The 27,178-nt window shown below is 47.9% G+C and overlaps 2 protein-coding genes across 3 annotated transcripts in view; both read left to right on the top strand.

The window, feature by feature from the left end:
• ALKBH3 (alkB homolog 3, alpha-ketoglutarate dependent dioxygenase) overlaps positions 1-12,940 on the top strand; it is a 31,475-nt gene extending 18,535 nt beyond the window's left edge. Inside the window, exons 9-10 of one of the 2 annotated variants that reach the window (XM_069784669.1) lie at positions 10,046-10,133; positions 10,338-12,940. In XM_069784669.1, the coding sequence (XP_069640770.1) occupies positions 10,046-10,133; positions 10,338-10,453 (204 nt within the window). In that variant the 3' untranslated portion in view covers positions 10,454-12,940. Of the gene's footprint in view, positions 1-244; positions 4,916-10,045; positions 10,134-10,337 lie in introns of those variants that run through there. The other variant, XM_069784671.1, reaches the window with a different exon arrangement.
• Positions 12,941-15,451: 2,511 nt separating this feature from the next.
• On the top strand, positions 15,452-16,451 carry C5H11orf96 (chromosome 5 C11orf96 homolog). Its single transcript, XM_069784666.1, has one exon. It carries the CDS (start codon positions 15,673-15,675, stop codon positions 16,039-16,041), a length of 369 nt encoding a protein of 122 aa, XP_069640767.1. The 5' UTR covers positions 15,452-15,672; the 3' UTR covers positions 16,042-16,451.
• The last annotated feature ends 10,727 nt before the right edge of the window (positions 16,452-27,178 follow it).

Genomic DNA, 27,178 nt, shown 5'->3' with positions numbered 1-27,178 from the left:
GAATATAACTCGCAACTTAAATTAACACATCTACAGTAATCTACAAAGACCTTTTGTTTTCAGTGGCCCTGAGCAGTCAGAACATGATTTTTTTCCCTTATCTAAATGTTTAGAAATGTTAATAAAAAGCCATCATAGGAAATGAAGTTTTTTTACATTGCTTGGTAACCTGTATTTTAAATACACAAGCTCATGCTTTTGGGTTTTGTTTTGTTTTGTTTTGTTTTTCTAATGCCACTTACAGCATCGAGTGCCTAAGGAATATCATTCTAGAGATGCACGGATAAACTTGACCTTTAGGATCATTTATCCAGAACCTGATGGAGTTTGGAAGTGAAGAGGCACTTTGGGCATTGTTGGATATAAACGCACAGCAGATCCAGAGCCTCAGATTGCTACAGATTTAAAGGAAGCCGTACAGGAACAGAGTCCTATGAAATACCTGGTGGGGGAAAAGAAACAATATTATGAAGATCTTTGACAATCAGAAGCTGCCTGTGTTATGTGGACAGTGCTGTTTTGTTTTCAGAAATGATATGCTATTAGACGATACTAAATCACTTTAAGTTTGTGAAAAAACGATCATTTTTAAAAGAACACAAAGCACATCAAAGATCTGAGAGATACTGACTGGAGCAGAAAGATTCAGTGGGCAGTTATTTTTGCATCTTCTCGTCTCCCCTTTGTCCCCCAGGTAGTGATCTATGATCTAAGTAACAACAAGACAGGATTCTTTTATGTAAAGCCAGCTGGATGTTCTGTGTGTACAGAAATGAGAAAGCTGCGCTTCATGATCATCTCTGAGTATTGCTCATTTCACCAAGGGGTAGTGCATTGCTCTTTATTTGTAGGTTGCAAAGTCTCATCCAATGAAGCAATCAGTTTCGTTATTTATATAACTACTTGAATTACAGCAGTGTCTAGTAGAACAGAGGCTCCCTTCTGCTCTGCACTCTGTGGTCAGGCTTTATCCGAACCTTTTATCCATGTAGACAAGACAGGCAAAGGCACGCAACAGAGACACTGTAGCCACAAGCCTTATCAGCCAGGTCGAAACTTCCCATTGCTTGAGTATTAACAGTCCTCCATCCCTGCTGGCTTAAAATGGTTACCTCTGTGTCATAGGCAGGAAAATAGACACAAAGAGATGGAAAACATTACTTTCAGAATTTGCTAAATTCTTAGTTTCTTTTTAGTTTTTCTTTTTAGAACAACTAAGTTGTGGCTTCCAGTGATTTCAGGTGGGACAGGAAATGTCAGCATCTCTAAAAATTAGGCTTGTGCTGCCAAATTTGATACCCAGAAGAATTGGTCCAAAGATTTGGACCCAAATTATTATAATCACAACGTAAGTCAGTTGCAAAGCTACACTAAGAGGAGTGTGGTAGCACCAGGTGCAGCACTTTCTCTGGTGCTACTGCTCCTAGGTCAATGCATATTGCATTACAAGAGTATTACGTGGAGGGTTGTCTCTCGAACCTCTGCTGTTACAGAGGAGCAGTCAGCAGCTCAGACCTGATTCTAGGTTGGCTTGCTGGAATTCTTCAAGTTTGCCTGCCCTGGGTACATCTCACCTCTGAGTAGGAACCAGAGGACTGCTGTGTGGATGTTAGGTCAGGTATGCTGCTCACGTGGTTAAGTTCTCACTGCAGCTACGTGGCATCTAGTGTACTGGAGCAAAACATAGGTTTGGTACGTCTTCACTTTCTGCGTGAAGTAGGATCTAAGCATGGATAAATACTCTCTGCCTTGTAACATGTTAACATTATTAAGCAACCTAGCATCCCTCTTCAGTGCAAGAATAAGGTGGTGTGTAGAAAATGTCTATCTTTTCTTAGCCAGTAGTAGTTTAAATTTCTTGTTTGATGAGAGCAGTCAAGTTATTAATACTCAATTATGACTATGTTTTAACATTATTGATAATTTAAAGGACAGACTGTGGAGCCATTTAAATCCCTGTGCTCTGAAATTGGCTAGAATCATTTTCTTTGTATATCAAACAACTCTAGAAGCAGCTTCTCTACCTAAAGCACCATACAGCTTTTGAAATGGCTTATTCTTCTAAAATGAATGAATGTTATTAGAAAACTTACTTTTTATCTAATAACGTCTTCACCTTCATCCCAGTTTGTATAGAAATACATTTTTGGAGTATGTTTAATGTTAATTGCTTGCATTTGAATCTAAGATCTGGGCTCTGTGATGTATCTCCTGAGAATTAGTTTTGAAGGAGGGAGGCGCTTACTTTCATGTTTACTTTCTTTAGGTAACTAGAGCTCTGTGCACATCCCTGTATGTGCCCAGGTTTGGCAGTCCTGACAGAGAGTGGTTTTCCATGACCAAGGGGCAGTGCAAATTTCTCCAGGTATTCTGACAAGGCAACACTTGAGCCTTTATCAGTTCATACAAGCTACATTTGTTTACACTGTGTTAAGAGCAGTCATGCTGCAAGAGAGAGTAGGAGGTGGGGACGAGATGGAAACTTTTAAACCCTTGAACCTCAGCCTGTTGTGGAAATTGCAACACATTTGAATTCAATGAAGCTATGGCACATAACTGATGGTAGGGCCCTGGAGGCTGATACTGTTCCCGAAGAACAGTTTTTCACTTACTTTCTTGGTTTCAATTTATAATGTTAGCAAATTGTGGTTTGGTTTCTTTACTTCCTCTGATCTGGGAGAAGACCATGGTTTCCTCCCCAGCAATAAAATTATTTATAAGAGAAATGCTGTATCCCACAGAGCTCTCTTGGGGCAGTACCCTTTTGTTGCTGGTGTCTACTATGTTCTGCTCGCTCTCGTGTGTCAATGGCTGCTGCTTATATCCAAATCTGGTTGACAGTGGGCACGTGGCATTGTTCCTCCCCCTGTCCTGAGTGCCCTGGCTGCGAGGGGAACAGTTGGCATAGAGGTCAAGTTTCTTTGTCAGCTGGGAGCTTATGGGTCCTTCCTTCCTCCCCCACCTCCTCCCAAAAAAAGTCACCTAGCCAGGTGGCAGTGGATAGCAACCTCCTGCCTGCCGGGACAGCAGGAAATGGCTTAGAGCAGAGGAGATTCCAGCCCACATCTCAGGAGATGTTTCTGCAGGGACATTTTTCCTGTAGGTTGAAATTTGTTCCTGAATGCTGCAAGCACTCTTAGAGTTCTCAAAATGGATGTGCACAAACCTGGGATTTCAGAAGTCTTGAGCCTGGTGGTGTTCTCATGGCACCTAAAGATTTTTCACTAGAGACCAGGGCAACTTGAAAATTTCTAGTGCTGCTATTCAGCTGTTTCTGCTGTTGGAGTCAAGTGCAGAGGATAATGTATTTAGAATTGTAAATATGTAGTTAGGTTCCGTTCTTTAACTTAAAGATAGCTGGAGGAACTTTCTCCTAGTTACATGGATTTGAAAACAGTATTTCTAAAAATGCTACCCGAAAGATTTACTTGCCAGTCATAAGGCTCTCTTCCATCCCAGGACTGGTTTGACAGTACAGTATTGCCAGACAAAAGCTTTTTGAAAAAAGATTTAAACTCAGAGTACGTTACATTAATTTAAAGTAAAATTTATTGTTTATCTGAAAACAAAGGTATATACGTACACAGAGGATTCAGGGGCAAGGGGGTTGCAGAGGTTTTTTGATTTTGCCGCTATCACCAGACACACTAATCTAAGCATGGAGTAGTCTGTCCATATGAGGTAGTGGAGCAGGTGCTAAGAGCTGCTTTGCCTACAGAGCACCTCTGAATTTTATTTTCCATATTCCCTGTATTCTTTCTATGTCTCCCAAACTGTCCTCTGCAAGCCTTTTCCTCTCCCCTCTCACTCCCATTGTCATTTGTTGATATTTATCTCTAGTTAGGTCTCGTATGCTCCCTTCTGCAGGTGTGACGATATTACTTTATGCAGAAGATATAAACTGTGGGTTTACTTTTTCCCTGTTTCTTCATGCTGAAATATTATTTTTCAGCACAGTATGTGTGTCTCTTCCAAGAAAAGCTGAAAAATTGCATTCCTCAAAGCTGTTCATTGTCTGTGGCTTTCAAACAGATAGAGTCTACTAGTTGCCCCAGTTAAGATTCCCTTTTCCAAAATAGCCATCACCTTTTCCAAAATATGGTGGCCCTCAGGCTTGATGATAAGGAGCAGACGAATGGAAGCTGTCTTTGGTAAGGACGGGTAGTGACCTGTCACCCCAAGGAACATGCAGGATGGAGCTGTTCTGAAAAAAAGGGTGACTGGTTCCATCAACAGTATGTAACCATTCATTTTTTTAACACCTCTATAAACAGTAACATTATTAATTAACCATACTGGCATCAGGAATCTCTCTGTCTCCATGCTACTTGCAATAATAATTTGATGACAGAATACTTGAATATTCAAGCACAAACTCTTGATGAGGTTAGAGTATATCTGATTGAATACTATGCTTTTGGGCCACACCAGGTTGATCTGAGCACATGCCATTCAAAATCAATAGCAAAGTTCTGCCATTTCTCTGCTGTATTTCTTTTTTTCTTTTTTCCAGGCGAAAACACCCCAAACCTCTTTAGGATTTTCAATTTTGATTAGATGTAAAACCTTAGATAATTCTATTCCTCCTGTGTCAGATTATTTCTAGCTATATATTTTCCATTTGTCATGAGTGATGGGCTTAGTATAGTTACATATAGTAATTTATAGCTACAATAATAATGTAGAAGGAGACAGGGTGCCAGGAAGGGGTTAAGAAACCAGAATTTTCATTCCATAGTATTGGCAAATTACAGAAGACTGTTCTCCTGGGGTTTGGGCTAGAAGACGTGTGATGGGTGCTGTGAATCCATAATGCCTCCTTCTCAAAAGTGCTGCTGCTATTGACTTAGCTAAAAAGCATTTAACACCGACTTTGCCTTTTCTGGTCATAAACCTTTTCAGAGTGGATATGAAATCTGCCTCACTGTGTTTTGTTTTCAAAGTGCTGCTTTTCCATCCTTGCGGTTTCTATAGCAACCTGGGCCGTTTGTTTAAATTGGAGCTCACTGGCTTGTCCTTCCTGCACCTAACTTCTGCTGAGATCTTGCAGGTGGTATCTCCTCTTCTTGGCACGTCCGAGAGTGACTGGTAAAGGTTAGAGAGGGTCTCAGCAGTGCTTGGCCCTTCCCAGAGGGCCAGTCACTCAGCGAGGTAACAGATGGGTGCTTTCTCCCCTGTCGCCTTATTTGATTTACCTCATTCTTCTTCCATGTAACGTTCAGTACGGCTTTGCGGAGTTACTACAAGCTCCCTTGAAGAACAGGTTAGCTGGCTGGTCTTTGGTGGCTCACGCTGGGAAGGCTCATCTTGGAAGAGCTAGGAGGTCTTGTTTTAAGTAAAGAAAGTGGGGACTGTATTGAAGAATTTTAATCAGAATAAGGAGCGAGGAGGTCTGCTGCATGGCCCCCATTGTTTGATTTAGGTTTCCCAACAGAAATAAAACCTTTGTTCTATTCACTCAGGAGGTTTTGCTGGCTGAGCAAGCTTAGAGCAGAGTCTTCACACCACAGGGGATCATCCAGACAGAGAGTGCTCACTGGATCCAGAATGATGCTCAACTGAAAGTTGTTTCTGCCTATAGCTGCATGTGCAGCCACTTTGCTGTTCACAGGAGGGTGTTACTGTGGTGGGTTGACCCTGGCTGGATGCCAGGTGCCCACCAAAGCCGTTCTATCACTCCCTGCCCCCCTCAGCTGGACAGGGGAGAGAAAATATAACAAAGGGCTTGTGGGTCGAGATAAGGACAGGGAGAGATCATCAGTTACCATCATGGGCAAAACAGACTCAACTTGGGGAAAATTAACTTAATCTATTGCCAATCAACCAGAGTAGCATAATGAGAAATAAAATCAAATCTCAAAACACCTTCCCTCCACCTCTCCCTTCTTCCCGAGCACAGCTTTACACCCGGATTCTCTACCTACCCCTTCCCAGCGGCACAGGGGCAGGTCTCATCACACTCTTCCCCTGCTCTAGCGTGGGGTCCCTCCCATGGGAGACAGTCCTCCACGAACTTCTCCAGCGTGGGTCCTTCCCACAGGCTGCAGTTCTTCACAAACTGTTCCAGCGTGGGTCCCCTCCCCGGGCTGCAGTCCTTCAGGCACAGACTGCTCCAGCGTGGGTTCCCCCATGGGGTCACAAGTCCTGCCAGAAAACCTGCTCCAGCATGGGCTCCTCTCTCCATGGGTCTACAGGTCCTGCCTGGAGCCTGGTCCAGCACGGGCTTCCCACGGGGTCACAGCCTCCTTCGGGCATCCCCCTGCTCCGGCGTGGGGTCCTCCCCGGTCTGCAGGTGGAGATCTGCTCCACCGTGGACCTCCCCGGGCTGCAGGGGGACAGCCTGTCTCACCGTGGTCTTCCCCACGGACTGCAGGGGAATCTCTGCTCCGGCGCCTGGAGCATCTCCTCCCCTCCTTCTGCACTGACCTGGGGGTCTGCAGGGCTGTTTCTCTTACATGTTCTCACGTCTGTCTCCAGCTGCCGTTTCTGTGCCTGCTGCAACTTTCTTCCCTTCTTAAATAAGTTATCATCAGAGGCACTACCACTGACATTGATGGGCTCAGCCTTGGCCAGTGGTGGGTCTGTCTTGCAGCCGGCTGGCATTGGCTCTGTCAGACTTGGGGGAACCTTCTGGCAGCTTCTCACAGAAGCCACCCCTGTAGCCCCCCTGCTACCAAAACCTTGCCACGCAAACCCAATACAGTTACTTATTCTGTCTCCCATGGTGGAGACGCCGCGTAGATCCACGCTGAAGAGTGGGTTGACATTACAGCTGATCTCCGAGTTACCGGTGCCAGTCCTCTGCCCTTGGGCATGTGTTTCCAGCAGTGCCCTTGTGCCAGCAGGCTGCCGTGCAACCCTGCAGTGGCTGACCCTGGGAGGTAAGCTGGCTGAGCAAGATCCTTTAAAGCAGAAAAGAGCAGGAAACAGGCCACTTGGAAGAACCCACAGGCTAGAAAGAGCCCCAGCATTGGGTGGCACAGGGGAGTTGTAGCTGTGACTTGTCACTGGCCGTCAGGTCCTCGTCATCATCAGGGAGGGCTGCGGGAGGACTTCTGCCCTGAAGACCTTTTGATGCAGAGAGCAAAAGATAAAGTGGGAGCGAACAGAGACGTGACTTGCCAGAGGCTGTACTGGCCTAGATGTACAACCCGCAGTCCCAGCTTGGTGCCCGGTTTGTTATGCTGCAGAATTTACATGGTTCCCAGTATCGCCCTGGTCCCCGCGTCTTTCCGTACTGGGTTTCTGCATTGTGCCAAGGAGGACACAGCTTGCCCGACCGGCATGGCATGCCTTTAGCTTGAAATAGCGGGGGGGTGGGGGGGAGCTTGGAAAGGAGGAGGACCACAAGATGCAGGCCCCCTCAATTCTTTGGGAAAAGCAAGCGGGAGTGATGGAAGAGGGATTTAAAATTGCCCGGTGGTGTTTTCTGTTGGGAAGTGGAGGGTGGCTGCAGGCTCCCTGGCTTACACGGCCGGGATGTGGCACTGGGATGGGGAGGCAGGGGACACGTCGGTAGGAAGGTATATCTGGCAAACTGTGCGTAAGGCAAAATTTGCCAATAACCTGTGCTTCCCCAGTGGCGACGAAGCCGTCACTCGTGCCAGAGAAGAGCTTCCTTCCCTGGGACAGGCTGACAGGCCAGCATGAAGAAATCCTCCCAGGCCTCAGGACAAGGAGAGCGATGGAGCGAGGCACTGCGGGCTGGACGCAGGAGGCAGCATCTTGGTGCTGCAGCAGCCACAGGTAGAATAAAACAGCCTGAGCATTGGCTGCTTCTCTGTAAAATCCCTGTATTTTGCACCGATGAGTCATTGGTCACCTCATCAGTTAACTCCTGGCTTCAGTTCCCTTGCAGAGACCAAAGTGGCTCTGTTTTATCTTAGAAAAGCTTCTTCCCAGTGTTACAAAGATCATTCCTCAGCTTTGGGTGCTATGGGCTTTAATCTAACAGGGATGGGGTTATGCTTTTTTTCTTTCTGCTTGTCAGCATGACTAGATGCCCTCTGCAAGGCAGGGCTTCAGCTGTTGGAACCGGTGTCACTCACCTATTTACTAATGTGGTTGTAGTAATTTTTGTCTAAAGTACCCAAAAAGTTTTAGAGACTGAGTAAAAAGCAGTCTGCAGGATTTGGTTTCTTGAAGCCTGATAGTTTATTGTCAAGAAACTTCTGTTTTCATCGCTAGACTACAGTTGATTTCTTTCTTGATTACTTACCAATAGGCTTAAAAAGAGGAAAAAAAATGAAATTTATTCTGCTGAAATGCTTGGATGCTCTGCAGTGTTTTTAGCTGCAGAAGGAAGTAGAAGATAAAATCCTTCAGAGGTGCTAAGATCCTATTTGTGGCACCAACATAAGATTTTTAATCTTGACTCACATAGGAAAGGTTTCCCTTTTGCCCAAGCTCCAAAGCAGCCAGAGCCTTTGTGGCCGTGCTGTCTGCTGGTCAGCCTTCCCTCGCTAGTTTTGAGGTTTGTGGTCAGTTTTGTCCAAATGTGAGAAAGGATAGGAAAAGTCTCAAAAAATAATTCAATTTCTTCAGCTCTTGCAAAAATCAGCAGTTGGGTACAGAAGAGAAACCAAGACAAGCATCCTGTGCTCAGATAGCTATGGGTTACACTGAGCCTCCTGGACAAGGACCAGGGGAATCTTCCTCTCCTCGCTCCCTTGCCGATAGCATTTCTGCTCCGCAGCTGACACGTTGCCTGGGACGCAGCACGCGTGGCCATCAGCACCATCCTGGCCACCAGCTTGGCATGGATCGCATGGAGGGACACAAGCTCCTGGGATTCATAGCAAAATTCTCCCCTGCACGCGTAAAAGTTGGGGGTTTTTTTTTCCAAAACTTTTTTTTTTCATTTGTTTTCTCGGGCAAAACATTTTTTCAAGCTTTTGAACCTGGGACAGGATGTGTTTTATTAATTGCAAAAGGTATTCTTGAACTAGAAATCCTAATTTCTGTGCTGCTTAATTGAGAGGATCAGAGTAACAACTAGACATAGTAATACCTTGACAGTTAAAGCCATGGGAGGTTAGAGGTTAATTTTACTCCAAATGACAGCAACTTGTACCAGCAGGATTATTCAAAGGAGTCAGTCTCTTAATTTGATAAAACTACAGTTTCATTCTTTAAACAGCTGAGTTTTCTGCAATCGCTGGTTTCCAGTTGTCTAAACTGCACTTTTATCTTGTATCCTTGTATCACCGTGTCCTGATACGTCAGCAACAGCGCCGGGAAAAGCTGCCATCCCTTCTGACGCCCGTCAGGCCAAACACAGAAAATTTAATGTAGCAGTTTTCGTCAGGGAACATTTTGCAGCTCTTTTGAAAACAAAGAGGTTTATTGCCACATTTATTATTAGTGGTCTGATGACAGCCAAATGCTGTTATCGTGTGATGTGCTACTGAAGCACTGACTTCTCACTTCAGCTATCACTTTACAATTAAAACAATGCAATATAGAGAATAAAATAATGTATTTCTGTGAGGAGTATTAATACATTCAAACATTTTAGTCAGTGCTTTGTCCTAATGGCAGTGGGCAGAAGCTTTACGGGATTTATCACAGCTCATAAGAAGTCAGGCGAGACTGAAAAGTGAGATGTTTGAGGGGGTAGGAGCTTTGAATACTTTGCATTAACCGTGTTGTATCATGAGCTCCTGACAAGTATTAACGAGAGTTTGTCACGACCTATGGTCACGCTGTGGGTACATCCTCGCCTTGGAGAAACGGTCGTGCTCCTGGATCTCATCACGGGCTGGCAGGGAGAAGTGAGATTTGAAGAGAGCGAATGCCACGTACCCTGTACGGCCCACGGCTGAGTTTTCCATCCCCGCCATCGACCCCAGATTCTGTCCCTTGCTCTTGTTACTCCAGCCTTGGTTCTGCTCTTGACCGGCCCCGCTGCTCCTCCTGCTCCCTCCTGTCTCAACCCTCACCACGCTCCTGCCTTTGGCTGACTCCTCTGCTTCTGAGGGTTCCTCATTTCTACCCATCCTTCCTACCAAACCTGACTTTGATCTTTGTGGTCTTCATTTTAAAGCAGCCCAAGCCTGAGCTGACCACCCTTGGCCAAGTTACAACAGCACTCTTCTCGCACGCCTCGCTGGGAAGCCGAAACGTGGGTTTCGGTGAGTTAACGTCGCAGTGAAAATCCGTGGCAGGTTTACATCTCTGGCGTCCTAGCCCTGTGACCTCACCCCTGAAATGATTCAGCATTGCATTGATTTACATTTTATAAATATATGTACAGATGATATAGTTATACTAATGGAAATAGCAGTGCTCGGACTTTGGATGGCTAACAGTGCCTTATGGAATACCTTCTCTTCCAGGTCAGTTCCCACGTAGAGAGCGGTGCCGTCGGGGATGGCATCGCTGTGCCAGCGAGCATCGCTGGGCCGGTGGGCCTGGGCTCACCTGGGTCTCGCTAAAACTCTGGTGGCTGTGACTGAGGAAGAGGGAGCAGGAGCCGCAGCTGGAGGACGGGGAAGAGGAGGAGCCAGGTTTCAGGGATGGGCTGAGGAAGGAAGGATTGTGCAGAGGAGCCATCTGTAAAAAGAAAACATTAGGAGTCAACAACTCAGCTGAATTTCCCATACTTGCTACTTTAGGTTGGCTTGGAAATACATTTTTCAGCTAAAATGGCCGAGTTATGTATAAAAATGAGACAACCTTTTTCTCTTAAAAAGTTATTTTGTCTAGAGAAGTCTCTTAAAACCTCGATAAGTGGCAAGGTGGCACCATTTCTGTGGCAGACTGCCTGGGAAGATGTAAAAAATTCTTCCATGCACCAGTAATTCATGCGTTGAACACATCCAGTTTGAAGCATCCCTCAGAGAACTTGCCCATCCTAGCAACTCCCTGGTATGTCAGCAATAGCTTCCTCGTGGTAGTAATTTTTCCTAGGCTGCCTGCAAACAGCCTGGCAGGGACCTGAGTCTCCCGGTGCCGCTGGCGGGTGCCTTGCTGAACGTATCTGCCCTCCGAGACACGCTAAGTGCCGTAGGGAAGTTTCCTCCATCCTCATTGCCGAGGGCTTCTCCCTCGTCTCACGCTGCAGGGGACGAAAATCCCGGTGCTCGGGGTGGGAGGCTGGAGTCAGGGTGTGCTCCAGAACAAGCCTGATCTTCTCTTGCCTACGGAGATTTCCAATCCTGTGGCTAAATCCTTCTCGATACCTGCCTGCTGCAGAGGGGAGAAGAGCTTCTTCCTCACCTGCGCCGCCAGCTGCCGGGCTCTCTGCGGCTGCCCCTGAGTGCTGCCGGGTAGGATGCCCCTTGGCGTGGCCCAGGGAACGTGAGGGATCTGTTTTTAGGAAAATATTTCAAGCGACACGTCAAGCATTTAAAATGCTGGCTGCGTGTTGCTCTGTCGGCTTCCCGACTGTGAGCGTGCGGGTGTGTGATCCTTGCTGTAGGATCACCCTCAGGCAGTCAGCTCCTGGGGCTGGGCTTTGCTTTTCTTTTATTTTTTTTTTTTAAAGGAAAAAAATGTTAAAAGGCTGCTGAAGTCCCAGCTAGAAACACTGCGAAGGAAGATAAAGGATGTCCAACCAAATACATAAGGGAAGGGATATGGCAACCTTGAGCGCATAGCCCTTGCAAGTAATTAGGCAAACAGTTCCCTGGTGTAAATGCATTCGTGCGTGCTTGAGAGAGGCCTGGCTGCTGAGTTAAGCAGCACCCGGTGGTGCTGCCGTTTTGTTGTGATAGCTAGAAAGAAACAACAGTTTGCTTTTTTCCAGGCAGCAGACTCGGAGTGGGTTTCAGTTGGGCCTCGTTGAGTAACTTGGGTTCCCCCACCAGAAAGGTACAATTTCAGGTTTAAATCAAATGTGCATGCAGAGAAAAAGATGAGAAGACTTACCTTCTGCTTTCAAAAGTAGTTCGTATCGACTGCCTGTTCATTTATTTTGTCCTTTCCTACTCGTAAGCTGCTTTCTGTTAGGTTGTACTTAGCCGAATGTTTTTATTATTATTTTAGAGAGGCTTGTTTCAGGGTGTGAGGTAGAGCGGAGAAGGAACTGCAACTCCGTCCCGTTTCCTTGTGGAAATTAATTCATAGAGCAGAATGCCGAGTCGAGATGAGCAGCACGAGGCGCTGCATGGTGTCTGTCCGTACAGAACAGGGAAATGCCACCGGGCAGGACAGCAAGAGGCAGGTTTTGCTCTTGAGTATTTTTTCAGAGGAGATTTGAAACCCACCTGCTGGGGATGGGTTAAGGCATCCTGCTGGGAAGCAGCTCATCCCGCACCGCTCCGTTTCGGGGGCACGAACCGCAGTGTTCAGGGTATCCGCGCTGGGATTCCCTAACTACAGGTGGTTTCTGTGAAAGCCGTGGCCTTTCAAAAGTTTCTTTTTCTACAGGAAGAGGTGGATCTCTCTCTCTGTCCACCTCCTCTTCTTGCTCTTTCCTTTCCCTTCTGTGGCATTCAACCTGATAGCCAGCAAGAGGAATAATAATTAATAGGCTATGTGTGTATTCCCTATAGTGGGATTGTTAAACGAGTGACCCGATGACATAAAAACTAATGTCCGTGGTGCTGTTTCAGCAGCGTTAGTTGTTTCTCGTGGCATTTTAACTTCCCAGGGCCCCACAGCTGTCGAGCGGGTATTTTCTGTAAAACAGGCAGCATTTGAAACGTTCCTAACCCCGGGTAAAGGTTCCCTCCAGCCTCTGTACAACATGACTTCAGCCCTGTACTATGCAGGACAGAATCCGCTCTGATGACCCATGTGGCAGAGAGTTTTTGTAATCTATACCATGAGGTCACATTTCAATAGCGGGAGCAACCGAGACTGAAGTCATGATTTAAACCACTGGAGTAAATATAGTTTTTACATTAGCGCATTGCAGACCTAACTTGGGGGATTATGTCACAGGATATTTTTTCTGAATTGTCTCAAATAAAATCTTAAGGCCTTCTGGTTATTACCATGGTGATGTTGCTCCAACTCAGCATTGAAATTCCCCAGAGCACTTTATAATCAGAATTGTGAGGGAATTAAATGTTCGTTCTACCTGAAGTGAAACCGGTTTGCCCTTATGCTGAACTTTCTGGATGAAACCAGACGGGCAGTTTGGACTGGGGATGCATGTGTTAAATTTCAGATACCAAGTCAACTGGCCTTTTTTCGGCAGAACCATGGATCCCCTTACGCTAGAGCAGATTAAATTTACCTTGCTTCATAGGAATGTGAGGTGCTTTTCTCCATCGCCAGAGCAAGGCTCCTATGTCACCCCACAGCTTCTTTCTGCAGGATAGACAAGCTCAGCCCCAGGAGTCCTCCACGCTGTCCTGCAGGCTCGTCTTCTTAGAGGACCGTGCCGAGGAAACGCAGTTCAGCTCTCGCCGCGCTGCAGAATCAAGTCTTGGGGAATAAAACCTGTTGTAAATAGAGCTCTTGGAGAGAAAGTCGTCGTACTGCAGTAAGGGCTGTATGGGCTAAATTTAGCCATTAAAATCAACTGTAAAAAAACCACAGCCTTCTCCAAGCTGGAATGATTCAATTTGACCAAACAGAAAATTGTTCCCTTATTAAGCTAATTGTATCTCCCAGTAGAAAGGCTTCAAACTGAACCTGGCCGTAAAGCTGCCTCAGGGAGCCAAGGAGCCGAGAGACTGCAGCCAGGTGCTTCATAAAGCGAAGGCTCTTCATGTTTCTTTTACGCTGGCAAGAGGCGAAGCAGCCAGCCTTCTGGAAACATGCTAGCGAGTGCCGCTGGTCCCCTCTCTCCCAAAGCTGTCTTCTTCTTTTGTTTTATCCCGTTTGAGAGAGGGCTGTCATTACAAGGGTTTGTTTCCAGGGCAAGTCCTGAAACGTCGCCACTGCTAAGGCAGAGGAGGGACTTAGTCCCGAGTTTTACCCAAAGACAAAGCTGAGACTTTCTGATGGTGAGCTTTCAAAACCAAGTCCCTTTCTGTGTGCTGGACTACGGCACAGGACGCGTGTGCTGGATGTAAGCTGGGGGTTTTTTTCAGAGCGCTTGTCTACCTCTGCAGAAAGAACGAGGTTTATGGTAAAGCGCAATAAACTCAAGCTAGCTGCAGACGTGCTAGCTTGGGCACAGGACCCAGGGCTGCTGGGGGAAGAAGCGCAGATCTCTCTGTGGGCTAATTTACCGGCTGGTGCTGGAGGTGCCCCGGGTACCCCTACACCGCTCTGCTGTGCCGGGTGCGCACACCGAGCACGGGGCCACCGACTGCTTGGCAAACCTCGGGGTCCTGAGCACGCTGTCCCCTCGCCGGCACAGACCGGGATTCCCGATGCCGTTGCTAAGCCTCTGCTTCCTTCCCAGTTCCTAACCAAGCTTCAAAAATATCCTCGAGTGGGTGAAGCTATACTGGAGAATGTCTTTATGGGAACAGTCTAACATTAGCCCTGAAGAGAGGGGACAGACTAACCATTTCAGGCTCTTCCTCCCTCGTGCTCTTCTACTCCGCTTCCTTCTAGCTCCTTTCCTATTCCTATCATGTGTTTTTCTTACGCTGTTGGGTTTTTCCATCACTGAGACTCCTTGGCACGCACAGCTTTAAAGCGTGGTCCCAGCCGTCATTAATTTGCAAGCTTTTGTTTCAGCTCAGTAATAGTCGTATGCCGGGTTGGTTTTTTTTTTGTCTGAGGATGCGATTCTGCATCGCGTCGAAGAAGTATTACAGAGCCCGCAGGGGAACGGAAAATTTTAGGAATCCTTCTAAAAGGAAAGAAAACGGAGTCATGCTGAGGCAGGCGTTTAAACTACATGAGAGGTGGCAGAATTGGGAATGAGATCCCCGTGTCTTGAGTCCTGCTTAACCCCTTATTGCTGATGGTCTCTTGTGTGGGAGCATCCCGCGTGATGTCGGTATTTTCAGCGTGGGTCATCGTAGCATTAGGGTATTCCGCTTTGGGCTTGCCTCGGGGTTGCCTTGAACCGCGTGTAAGTTATTCTGACGGTAGCTGTCCCTGCTGAAAGCCGCCGGGTCTGTTAGTATTCTTTTACAGCCATAGAAACGATGGTATTGGTAAAAAAAAAAAACAAAAAAAACCAAAAACCCAACCCCAACCACCCAAAAGCTGCCAGGGGAGATGTACAAAGCCGAACTGCCTCTGCAGCTCAGCAACCCTCAGGGCTGCCCCGGGGGGGAGAAGGGACCGGGGAGGGGGGGGGACAACCGGGGGCGGCGGTCCCGGGGTAGACGTCAGGCGGAAGGGAAGCGCCCTCCACGCCGCGAGTGGGCTCCGCCGCTGTGTCTGAGCATGCTCCCGCGGGGGCACCGCCGGGCTATATAACGGCGGAGAGGAGCCGCCGCCGGTAGCAGCAGCAGCAGCGGCGGCGGCGGCTCCGCTCCGCACCGAGCCCGGTCCCGGTCCCGGGTCTCTCTCTCCCCGCTCCGCTCCGCACCGAGCCCGGTCCCGGTCCCGGTCCCGGGTCTCTCTCTCCCCGCTCCGCTCCGCACCGAGCCCGGTCCCGGGTCTCTCTCTCCCCGCTCCGCTCCGCACCGCACCGCGTCCCTCCGGACGGGACCGTACCGCACTTCTCGGCGCCGTCCGTCCCCTCCCGGCCTCTTCAACCCGTCGGAGCTTTCGGTGACCGGCACGGCCGAAGCAGCGCACCCCGCTCCGCCGGCTCCGGCTCCGGCTCCTGCCCCGACCCCCGCGGCGGGCGGTCCCGCGGGCGGTAGGATGGCCGCTAAACCGGCCGAATTGCTGGGGGTCTGCTCCAGCTACCAAGCGGTGATGCCCCACTTCGTGTGCGTGGCCGAGGAGTTTCCCCCGCCGCCCCCCGCCCGCCCCTCCAAGACCCCCAAGGGCAAACTGCGGCGGCCGCGGCAGTCGCGCTTCAAGACGCAGCCGGTGACTTTCGACGAGATCCAGGAGGTGGAGGAGGAAGGGGTGTCCCCCATGGAGGAGGAGAAGGCCAAAAAATCCTTCCTGCAGTCGCTGGAGTGCCTGCGGCGGAGCACCCAGAACCTCAGCCTCCAGCGGGACCGCCTCGGCAGCTGCCGGCTCCGCAACAGCCTCGACTCCAGCGACTCGGACTCGGCCCTCTGAGGGCGGTGGGACCCCGGTCCGACCCGGTCCGACCCGGTGGGACACGGTCCGACCCGGTCCGACCCAGCGGCAGCGGCACGGACTGGGCTCCGCTGCAAGGGATCGCCCCGGGGCTGGCAGCCGGGTCTGGGGTCGGGATGTTTTCTAAGAAAGCGCTTGTACCTTCGTTTCTATTCGATTGTATGAAACTCTCTCCCGTTTAAAAGACGAACGCGCGCGGAAAAAGAAAAAAAAAAAAATCTTTTTCTATTCGTTAGGAGAAATGAGCTGGTTTAGATGCATCGAGCTGCTGGACTTTATATTTATTTTTGCATTTAAACTGTTGACTGCGTTAATTTAATATGTTTCTACCTGAATGTCTGTTATTATTTCCATAAAAGAGTAATAAAATCTGATATATTTGCACACTACCTATCGGACTGTCCTTATTTTAGGGATCTAACCGTCCTCTTCCAGCTTCCCTTACCCCTTGGCCGGCTAAAGGGATTTAAAGGCTGTCGGTAGCCAGTGCAGAAGCAGCAACGCTTTCCTCGGGGATGCCGCTCAGAGAGGTTTTGCGGTCTGTACTGTCAGGTACGAGCTAATGAGACGAGAGCCGAGTTAGACTCACCTTGTGTAACTTTTTTTTGCTTCTTTGAGATCTTTCTGTTAACCTGAATTGGCGTTTAAGGAGCGTTTGTAACTGGCTGTGTCCCAGAACCTTAATGCAACTGGGCAAGCCTCAGGTGTTCACAAAAGTGCATGTATACTTTCTGTTCTCGTCCAAGTCGGTTTTGTCTCTTCTCCCCTTCCCCTCCTGACCCATAAATTGTTTAGTGCTGCAGATGGGTTTGGTAATTGGATGTAATGCAGTTTTATTTACTAGAGCGAGTGGTACGACGTGGACGTGCTTTTCCTGGAGTTGAAAAGCAAGGGTATTCTGGTGTGGTACAGGAGTGAAGTTATGTGGGGCTTCTGTGCGTATGTGTGTGTGCAAGCGCATCTAAGATTTCCTCTGTCTATGATGTATGTGCCGAGGAGCACCTGAAGCTCTCCACAGAGTAGAAAGCAAATTCCTGGACTGGGAATCTTCTCTCTGTATTTTCTTCATTCTCCTGAAATACTCCTGTGCTAATAGTGTAATCCCATGGGAGCATCTTCCTTCAAGGCAAGCCTCCAGCAGTTGAAACTTCCCAGTTATTAGGTATTAGGCGATAGCGAGCTGTAGCCTCTAACTTAACAATTCTGTGGTAAGATTTTTCTGGGGAGTTACAGCTTTCCTGATGTCCTGGCTTGAAGTGCAATCGTACTGATCAATAGGGATAAACAGCATGCTGTGAGCTTTTTGGGGGGAGGTAAGGGCTGGGGCAGAGGAAGAAGATGAACGCGATGCAGATGAAGAACAGGGTACTTGTACCCTCTGGGCACTGAAGTTCAGCAGATGACCTGAGTGAGGAGCCCAGTGGTGGCTCCTGACTCCGGGCACAGCTGAAGCCTGTCTCTCTCTAGCTTAAAGCTGAGGAAAATCAGGAGGGGAGGGGTTGTTTTTGGATAGGTCCTTCACCAACTTTTATAAGTACAGGAAGGCATTTAAAAAATTCCTTGCAGTAGGAGAGCCAGCTGACCTCCAGCACCAGGGGAGGGTTGTGCCTGCAATTCAGCAGGTAAGGAAACAGGTCTGGGCTCTGACCTGACCTCCTCGTTAAAAAAACCAAAAAAACAAAACACCCCAAAACCCCCACATTTAACACCCCCCCCCCCTCCCCCACTTATCCCCCTGCATGCAGTCTGTGAAACAGTTTGTCTCCCTTTGCCGTTAGACCCTGATGGCTGCTTTCTGGGTAGACACCCTACATACGTACACAAGATTTACGTACAAAGCAAAGCAACTCGACCTCCAGAACAGCTTTCAGCCAGGCAAACCAGACTCGGTTAAGAAATAATCAGCAGCTGAGCTAATTGTCCTCAACAAATTCCTAATGCTGTTACAATTCTGGGAGTTTTGGGTTGGAAACATCTATGGGAACTCTATAGCTGTGTGCCTAAATGTCACGTAATGTACACAGCAGGCTAACTGAGCTCCGTAGGATTTCTGGAGGTTGCATAGCATCCTCCCCATGCTGCAGGTTTCAGACTCCTTTTCAGTCTTGCTTTGCTTTCAGCTCTGGTACAAATCCCTGCGATATACAAAGTGGGTGACAGCTTCAAGAGGCTGTGAGCGCATGATCTTCTTCCCCGCTCATCGTTTCTGTTTAGCAGCTGGGATTAATAGCAGGCCATTTACCGTCGCCCTTCCCATCCCTGCTTTAGCGTGCAGCTGTGCTGTCGGCACGCAGGAGGCACAGGAGGCTGTGCTGAGCCAGCCAGCAGCAGAGCATCGGGTCCTTGCTTCCTGAAAGGGGGAAAATAGCCATGGTCCCTTTTCTGTTTCAAGAGACAAATATGGGTGTTAACACAGAGGACAAAGAGGGTTTGAGAATCTGTTGTAGCATAATATTTGAGGAAAAGCCATATTCCAGTGGTTAGGCTGAATAAATAAGTTTCTCTTCAACTGTTCTTTGTTAACATTTCTCTGCTCCATCTCAAAGTGAATAATGTGGGAGATGCCAGTGCTAAAGATAGGCCAGCATTTATCTTCCAAACAGTTACAATCGGAGGCAGAAGGGTGAAAAGCCAGGGTGTTTTAGCTCCGTCCTGGAGAGGCCCTCCTGAATGCCGCTAGAAAAATAAACCTCCCTTCCAGTCTTCCTGCGCTGCTAATTTTGAAGGTTTCTCTTGCAGTGGATCTCTTTTAGCATCATGGATACCTGTTCCGTAAGGATTGCAGGAAGACCTATTCAATTCACTTTACTGAGGGTAATGACTGTATTAAAGGGTTTTGAGTCCGTCACCCACTACCCAGGCTTGAGATGTGGGTTGTACGTTTCCCTTCACCAATTCACAGCTTAAAATCATCCAGCAGACGCCACTTACGGTGATGCTCAGCATGGCAGTGAGTAGGCACGAGCACTCCATGGCTGCACGCTCACGGTGCAGCAGGATGGGTCTTGGGGCGAAGGGGAGACTGAGCACCCCAGGGGTGCCTTCAGCCCTATTTCTCCAAATCACAGGAAATCACACAGCAGAATTTGTCTTCAGTGGGACCTGCATTTTATTCTCGGATCGCTTCATGTGTAAATAGTCCTGTCCTCTGCGGCGAGAGGAGCGCACAGTGAGGTGAGTAAAAGCTTGAACTTGCAAGCAATTCTTTTATTCTCTTCCTGTTTTGTGTTCAGTCCTCAAGCTCGTCAGTATTTTCCTTCTCTCCTCATGTTGAAACGCTGGGTTAATGTAAAGCTACTCGTGCTGGTGTGGTGGATTTGTACCTCCGTGCCTTACGTTGGCCTGACAAGCGTAGAGGGGTCTGAATGGTGCAGTATCATCGCTCTCCTGGCATCGGGGAGAAAAAAAACCACCCTCTCTGTACATCTCACAGACAAGCTTTTTCTGCTTTTTTCCCAAATATTTTAATTAAATTTGACTCAGTAATTCACGGAGGATTTCTGACTGCAATTTAGTGTCTGCCCCAAGGGACTGAGGGCGGTCTCCTCTCCTTGCTGGATGTGCACCATTTCTGCTGTTGGATGACTTCTCTCATCTCTGGGTTTCTGGTGACTCACCAGGGATGCTTCAGAGTGGAGCTGTTATCAGGAACAGATAAGAGAAGGTGCTTGTAATTCCTGCAGGTTTCTGTGCCGGGATCCCGAGAACGCGTTTGCTTTAGGAGCTGGTTAACGATGACCTATCTCCTGACCCTTACTGGTGCTGTGGGTCTGATCCTGCAGGAGCACGGTGGACAGACTGTGGGACGCTGCCCTGGGTAAGAAACACCACACGACCATCCTTATCTAACCTCCAAAGTAACAGCAAAGCCGTAGGACAAAACACAAACCGAGGCGTCCATTTAATTGTCACGCAATAAAACAATTAAATAATTTATTTAATCTGACAATTGTCAGCTCCCGTGGCATGGCTCAGTTTGAGCTGTCTCTTGAACGTGGGACTTGCATTTCTGTGGGGTGGGGGTAAAAAAACCTTGGGGAGGTGGAGATAGCCCGAAATGCCTGAGCAGAGCTCAAGCTGCCTGCGCAGGGATGCAGCGGCGCCCTGGATTTGCAGGTTAGCTTCTCACAGCCATCTGCAAATAGAACGTGCAAGCTGTGCGCAGTGCTTCAGCAAGCCTGGCTCCTAACTTTAGGGGTATTTTTTAAGGTGTAAAGATGCCAGGTTATACCCTGAGCAGAAAATAATCTGGTGTCCAGTAATAACACGAGCAAGGGGAGCTCACCTTCTGAAGTAGGAGGCCGTTGAACAGTACGGGGAGGTTGCCAGCTCAACCCTGCAGGGCTTTAGCAAGAAGTAGTACGTGGTCTTTCACTTCCACTTGAGTAGCTACCTGAAGTCAGGCGGCTGAATTAATTAATTAATTGTGGGAATGACTTAACTCCCAAACAGCATCTCATCACATGTACGCACGTGCGTGTCCCTGTGCCTGGTCTGTCTAGTCTAGAGTGAGTGCTGCTAACAGAGCAGCCCAGCTCCTGGCTGTAGAGCAAAGCACCTCCAGATATTTAATTGACAGTGCAATTAGTTTAACTGGTACCAGGGGAGAAGGTAATACTTCCTGCATAACCAATAACTGCGGTGTCAGAGTCGTGTGACCATTTCTCGTCCTGGAGCATTAGCTTTAATGCTATTAAATGTGCAAACTTGGTAATTATGCACTTATGACTACTGTGTTAGCAAATGTCATGGTATGTTATAAATAGCATAGGGTCAGATCCTGATTTTGGCTGCACTGGTGTCAGACTGGCTTTGGTCCAGCTGTACTCTGGAGTTGATCTGGATTTGCTTCTTGAGCATTCATGCCATTTGCCGCTGTTGCTGAGCTCCTTTATGGACTGGCTTGAAATGCCCAAGCCATTGCTCCCCTGCTCCATCACACCCGGGATACTCTGAGGCATCACACAACCTTACACAAGTTTAATCGTCCTTGTGCTTTGGGAGCAGCACAGCTGATACGCGCCCGCCTGGCTGGGACATCTGTTCCCTGCTCCCAGACGGAGTGGGAGCTGGTGGCGGCGATGGGGAGAAGCTGCGGGAGCTGGAGCGAGACGGGAGGAGACTTTCCTTCGGCTCCTCCATGAGTCCCTACTGATATGAGACTGCAGAAGACTTTCTTTGAAACCAAACTGAGGTTCGCCTGGGTCCGATTTCAAACAAAACAAAAGCCAGCATGATAATTTACGACTCTGTCTTGAACAGAGATTCTTTGTTTGGAAATATTTGCATTGAAGAGGTTGAAGTTATTTATTAGGAACTGGTGAAAGGGAAGTTTTCTTCCTTGGCTTGATTTAAAACCCTGTTGTTGTGGAAGATTTTTCTTTTTTTTTTCTTTTTTCTTCCCTGTGAAGAAAATGACCTTTCTTGGGCAGGAGGGAAGGGGACTGGCGAGAAGGGAGAGAGGGAGGGAGAGAACACAGCTTGCTTGTGAAACAGCTCTTGGCTAATACAAAACCATGTGAAGGATGTTTATGTGCTTGTTACTTTTAATCTCGGGTTCTGGCAAGTCAGTGTTTTCCCTTTGAGAAGTATTTGGAGGTCCTGACCGTGATCATTAAAGATCCATTTTAGTCTCTTTTCACAACAACCTCTAATGTCTGAGGGAGCCTGCACTCTGCTGCCTTGAATCTTTCAGAGGAAATTCAGCGAAGTAACGTGGTTTTTCCACTGTTCCTTATGTAAAAGCAAACAGAAGGAAAGCAGCATCGGAAACATAGGTTATCGCTCATGCTTACTGTTAAACATTTGCTGTTAAGCTGAGTTGGATGGATTTCAAGCGTATGTGGCTGGCATTTATCAGCTGGGAATACATGCAGGGGGCTTTCACGGAGGCGCGGATGTGGTATCGTGGTGGCCTGCACAGCTCCAAGGTACTCTGTGCTTTGGAGGCAGGCTGGATGGTTGGGGTTGGAAGGGTTGGAAAGATGCAGAAGCACCGAAACCTGGAAGGCCACAGCTCTGTCGCTTTGCAGAGAGGCAGCTAAAGCAGAGTTGTTTGGGTATGGAGATGCTGGAGCAGAACCAAATCGTGTGAGGAGAGGGGAGAGGCAGGAAGGAAAGAAAGAAAGAAGACAAAAATACCCAACCTCAGAGCGAAATTTGATGTGGCCTGCCTGCCTAAGAAGGCAAACAAGAGAGCCTGTTTTTAATCAACTTCCATTAATAGCACCCCTGAGTTTATGCACCCTTGGGGTCCAACAAAATGAAATTAAATTTTGCCTGCTTTTTCTAGTTCTGAAGCATATTGGCATTTTTATGTGACATTTTTGTTTGCTTCCCAAAATAAATGTGAGAGGTATCAATCGACTCCTCCTTTTCCCAGAAAATCAACCCCAAATTATCAATCCACTAGCTTTAAGAGTTTAGTTATTAATTTTACGATTGTGTCTATGTGTGTGTTTACTCCTGGATAAAGTGTCTGTATTTTTACCATACCAATGAAGCAAGCAAAGCAGGGGAGGTGGCAGGATCACTGAGATTTCTACTTAGCTTTAGACACGAAGGTGCTCCAGGGCTCAGAGCAGGGGTGCTGGCAGGTGGGGGTCCCAGGGTTTACTGCTTGTTCGGGGACAGAAAATGGTCTTGTGCTCGCAGGGAGAGATGGAGACTTAGAGGAGAGAGTGCTGGTCCCCATCCTCCCGTTGGTGCACGGCGTGGCCCTGAGCAAGCTGCTCCTCTCCAGACCTCAGTTTCCCTGCAGGAGAGCTGGGAATTGATGAGGCTTGGTTCGTTAATCCCTGCAGATGGAGGTCTGTTGCTTTGCAGCCACAGGAGATGCGCTTGGTTGGCGAATGGAGAGGACTCGGATTTATTCAGAGGGCAAATGCCCAGCAGTGGGATGTCATGGTTTATAAAACTCACAGCTGTGTGGTGAGATCACCTGTCCCAAAGAAAGAGGCTTTGCTTTGCTGGAGAGCCCCACGCAGAGCCCAAACCTCTGTGGTCCAGAGTCCCCGTGTCACCGGTCGGAGGCTGCGTGCAGCCCCTGGCTCCTGCCCTTTGGGGACACGCACTCACACTTTCTGCTGCTCAGCAGATACTTTTGGGAAGTGGGGAGAAAAAAGTGTCCTGCCTCTTGCTGGTGACCTGTGGTAGGATTTCAGGCTGAGAAAGCTGGTGAATGGTATTTACACATTACTGGGCTTGTATGTGGCCTTCTCAGGTGTCCCAGCCCCTTGCTCGAGCACCTGAGCCTGATGGCTTTTCTGCTGCTGCTATGCAGGGATCCCATGGTGTTTCTACATTAGAAAAGGGCTTATCTTATCAGCATGAATGTGAGTCTGGATCAGGGAGGAAGGAGGGCTTCATGTGAGCATCCTAAAGAAGAGGCTGGCATCGTGTCGGAGCTGAAATGTGGTCACTTCAGGAGCTTGGTGGGAAGGAGCTGACCAGTAGGACGTCAAAGTACGTGATGACTGAGTAGGTCAACGAGGAGAGGAGCAACGCTTTATGTGAAAGAAAACCTGAGCTAAACAACTGTCCTGGTTTCAGCTGGGATAGAGTTAACTGTCTTCCTAGTAGCCGGTACAGTGCTATGTTTTGAGTTCAGTATGTGAAGAATGTTGATAACACTGATGTTTTCAGTTGTTGCTCAGTAGTGTTTAGACTAGAGTCAAGGATTTTTCAGCTTCTCATGCCCAGCCAGGGCACCTGACCCAAACTGGCCAACAGTGTATTCCATACCATGGGACGTCCCATCTAGTTTAGGAACTGGGAAGGGGGGGGCAGGGATTCGCCGCTCGGGGACTGGCTGGGTGTCGGTCGGCGGGTGGTGAGCAATTGCCCTGCGCATCATTTGTACATTCCAATCCTTTTATTACTACTGTTGGCATTTTATTAGTGTTATCATTATTAGTTTCTTCTTTTCTGTTCTATTAAACCGTTCTTATCTCAACCCAGGAGTTTTACTTCTTTTCCCTATTTTCTCCCCCATCCCACTGGGTGGGGGGGAGTGAGTGAGCAGCTGCGTGGTGCTTAGTTGCTGGCTGGGGTTAAACCACGACTACAACATAGCTAAGTAAAGAGTGCCAGCAAGTACCGCAGAGTCCTTGTGGGCAGAGTTGTCATCCCTCTATCGGATCGGTACGGGACTAGGGTGGTGAAACGACACCCAGAGGGGATGCTGCAACGGATGAGCTATTCTGAGAGAAAGAGAGAGTACAAAGGTAGCCAAGAAAGCAATAACAAGAAATTTCACCTAACCTCGTACAGACCGGGTAAATATTACCAGAGGGCACGATGGTGATGCTGTGTTTTGGGACTATAAGCAGTGCTTCCTAGAGCAACAAGTCTGAGCACCTACAAGCCTCGGGGAGCTCTTGATTTAGCTCAGGGAGTATACAGATGCAATGACAAGGCACTTTGCAATAGAAATAGTCAAGCATTCAAATTTCATGGTTCTGTAGGGTAAACCTTCTTCCCCTCCCATCCTCTACAGTAAAGCCTTAGCTTCAAGGATGAAAATTAAAAGAAGTCAAAAGAGTAAAAAAGGCTTGCAGATATCTAGGCTCTGGATATTAGGAGTCCATGATAAATTTCACTACCAGAAAGACTTTTCAAAAAGAATAAAAATAGCTAGCAGAGTTAAATAGTAGATTAAAGAATATTATTAGAAGTAAAAAGATATCCTGCAAAAAGCATAAGTCATGTCCAAAGGGGAAAAACAGAAAGGATCATAAATACTGGGATATTAAATGTGAAATCATAATAAGACATGCTTAAAAAAAGATTTCTGAAGAATGGCTTGTAAAAAGCTAGAAGCTTCTGCTATAAACTTTTGCAAACACATCGAAAGAAGGAAGCTGGCTAGAAAGTCTTTGGCCCTCTGGCTGAACAGAGACTAAAGTGAACACTCAAGGAGGATCAGGCAATACCAGAAAAGCTAAGTCTATTCCCTGCAACACTGTAAACTATATACACTTGACTATGTATTCAATATGAAGTACTCTAAAGCAGCAATTATTGATAGTGAAAGAGATGCTGGAGTTATCGGTGATAGTCTTAAGGCAAGTTGCTACTCAGCAACAATTGAGTGATAAGAATGTTGACAGTTACTAGGAAAGAAATCAAGAGCCAAACAAAAATGCTAATCTGGCAACTAAAATGACAGTGCCCTGGCATCTTGAATATTCTGTTTAGGTTTATTTATTTAAAAAAAAAAAAAAGTTCAGAAAAGGTATCTATATTTTCTGCTGTTGAACAGAAACTTAGTAGAGTAGGACCTTTCAGTTTGGGAAAAAAAAAAAAATGAAGATAGGAGGGAGATGCAGGAATTCATGAATAGCTTGTGAAGATCAGCGAGGACCTTCTTAATTATTTCCGACAATACAAGAGCCGGAGCAGTGTCTAAGTTATTGGACAGCAGGTTTAGGACAAGCAAAAGGAAATATTTTTCTTGTGCAACGAATAACAGAATCACACAATTCACTGTCAAAGGATGTTGTGGATGCCAAAAGGACTGGCCCGCTCAAAATGCAATTAGGCAAATTCCTAGGAGACAGGTTTATGCAGAGCCAGTGACGATCGCATGGGGACGGGGTACAGAGGATCCCCAAACCACTGGTGTCCAGAAGGTGGGCAGACGCTCCCGGGCAATGTACCGGTGCTTCCCTGCACCAGTGCGTGCGTTTGTGGGTGTGCTGACTGGTTTGGTTGCTTTCAAGCGACTGGAAATTCAGCTTTAGAAGCAGAAGGCGAAGATTTCTGTCCTTGTCCTCCCATGTCCGTGTCCCCATGGATGTGAGCTTTATCTCCTTCCCTGTGCTTAATTCCTGCATAGGCACTTGGAGACTGATCCTAAAGTGAGCATCAGCACCACCTCCAGAACGTATCTAAATAAAGCAGAAGTCGAGTGCCAGCATATGGTTCCTTTCCAAATGCCGTGTTGGTCCTGCTAGAGAAAATGGTTATTTTCAAAGTCTGTAGGGTTAACATTTCAGGGGGCATGATTAGAAGAACAAAATAAATGTCCAAATAAAAAAAACTGGGCCAAATTTTGCAATGACTAAGTAACTCCACTCAATAAATGGAATTATACTGAGCGAGGAATAAATCACCCCAGAATTTGGCTCAGGGATCGTTGCTGGAGCCCAGACAATAATAACAGGTAGACTGGGATTGTATGTGAAAAGCCGGGATTGTGCTTTTCCCTGCTGTTACCAAATGCGCAGTGCCTATTTTTATCGAGCACGTTCCTAGCTCACGTACGATGGGCTGAAAGCTCTCGTCACCGTGCGGTGCCCCCCGCTTCCTACGCAAACTCACTCACACACGTGTGAAGGTCTTGGCTGATCCTCGTAGCTCGGCTTGACGTTTTTCCTGCTGCTTATCTGCTGGGCTTGACCAGGCCCGCGAAACTTGGGAGAGGGTCCTGGTGTTGCTGAATCTATCGGACCCTTTTTCTCGGAGCTTTCCAAGTCCCCTCCTTGCTTGGCTCCCTCGGGAGACCTGAGGAGGAGGCAGGTCGAAGAGGAAGGCTGCTGCCGCAATGCAGTGGTCCTCAGTACACCACGGGCAGGGGCAGGATTTCCTACGGAAAACACTGGGGCCGGGAGGTCTCGCTGGCTTTCCTGCAAGAACTGTTTGTGCTCCTCTGACTGACTTCTTTTTTTTATTATTATTTTTGAAAAAAAAAAACCCGTTCAGGTTTAAAAAAACCCCAAATGCTGTTAAGGCAAGGAAGCATCAGTTCTCCCTTGCCCAATCCACTGGCTCTCGGGAACCTTCTGGATCCTGCCCATCCTTAAGGCTTCTGTGCCCTGACGCCCACGACGTGCTGCCACGTCCTCTGTGAACGTCTTTAAGACCGTGCAGGACCTGAGGAGCATAAGGAAAACCCACCAGGCCAGACTGCAGCGAGCTGGCTCCTCTGGGCTTTGCGGGGCTCGCTGCGGACCGGGAACTACGTGCCAAACTCCTCCCGGGCTGCTCTGCTTCATTCCCTGCACGTCAGCAGGGCTATGTGGAAAGGACGGCAGGACTCGGGACCTTTGGGGGCTATTTTCTCCCACCTCCTGCTGTTGTGTCCCTGTGAAACACCAGTTTGGGGTCATTAAAG

This window comes from Haliaeetus albicilla, chromosome 5 (genome assembly GCF_947461875.1).
Source record: "Haliaeetus albicilla chromosome 5, bHalAlb1.1, whole genome shotgun sequence".
In the NCBI taxonomy this organism is placed as follows: domain Eukaryota; kingdom Metazoa; phylum Chordata; class Aves; order Accipitriformes; family Accipitridae; genus Haliaeetus; species Haliaeetus albicilla.
Note: the sequence above shows the minus strand (reverse complement) of the source record. Positions and strands in the feature narration are given on the sequence as shown.

What these genes read in the sequence shown, in the direction of transcription:
- C5H11orf96 (XM_069784666.1), top strand. Translation starts at nt 15,673, where the DNA reads ATGGCCGCTAAACCGGCCGAATTGCTGGGGGTCTGCTCCAGCTACCAA.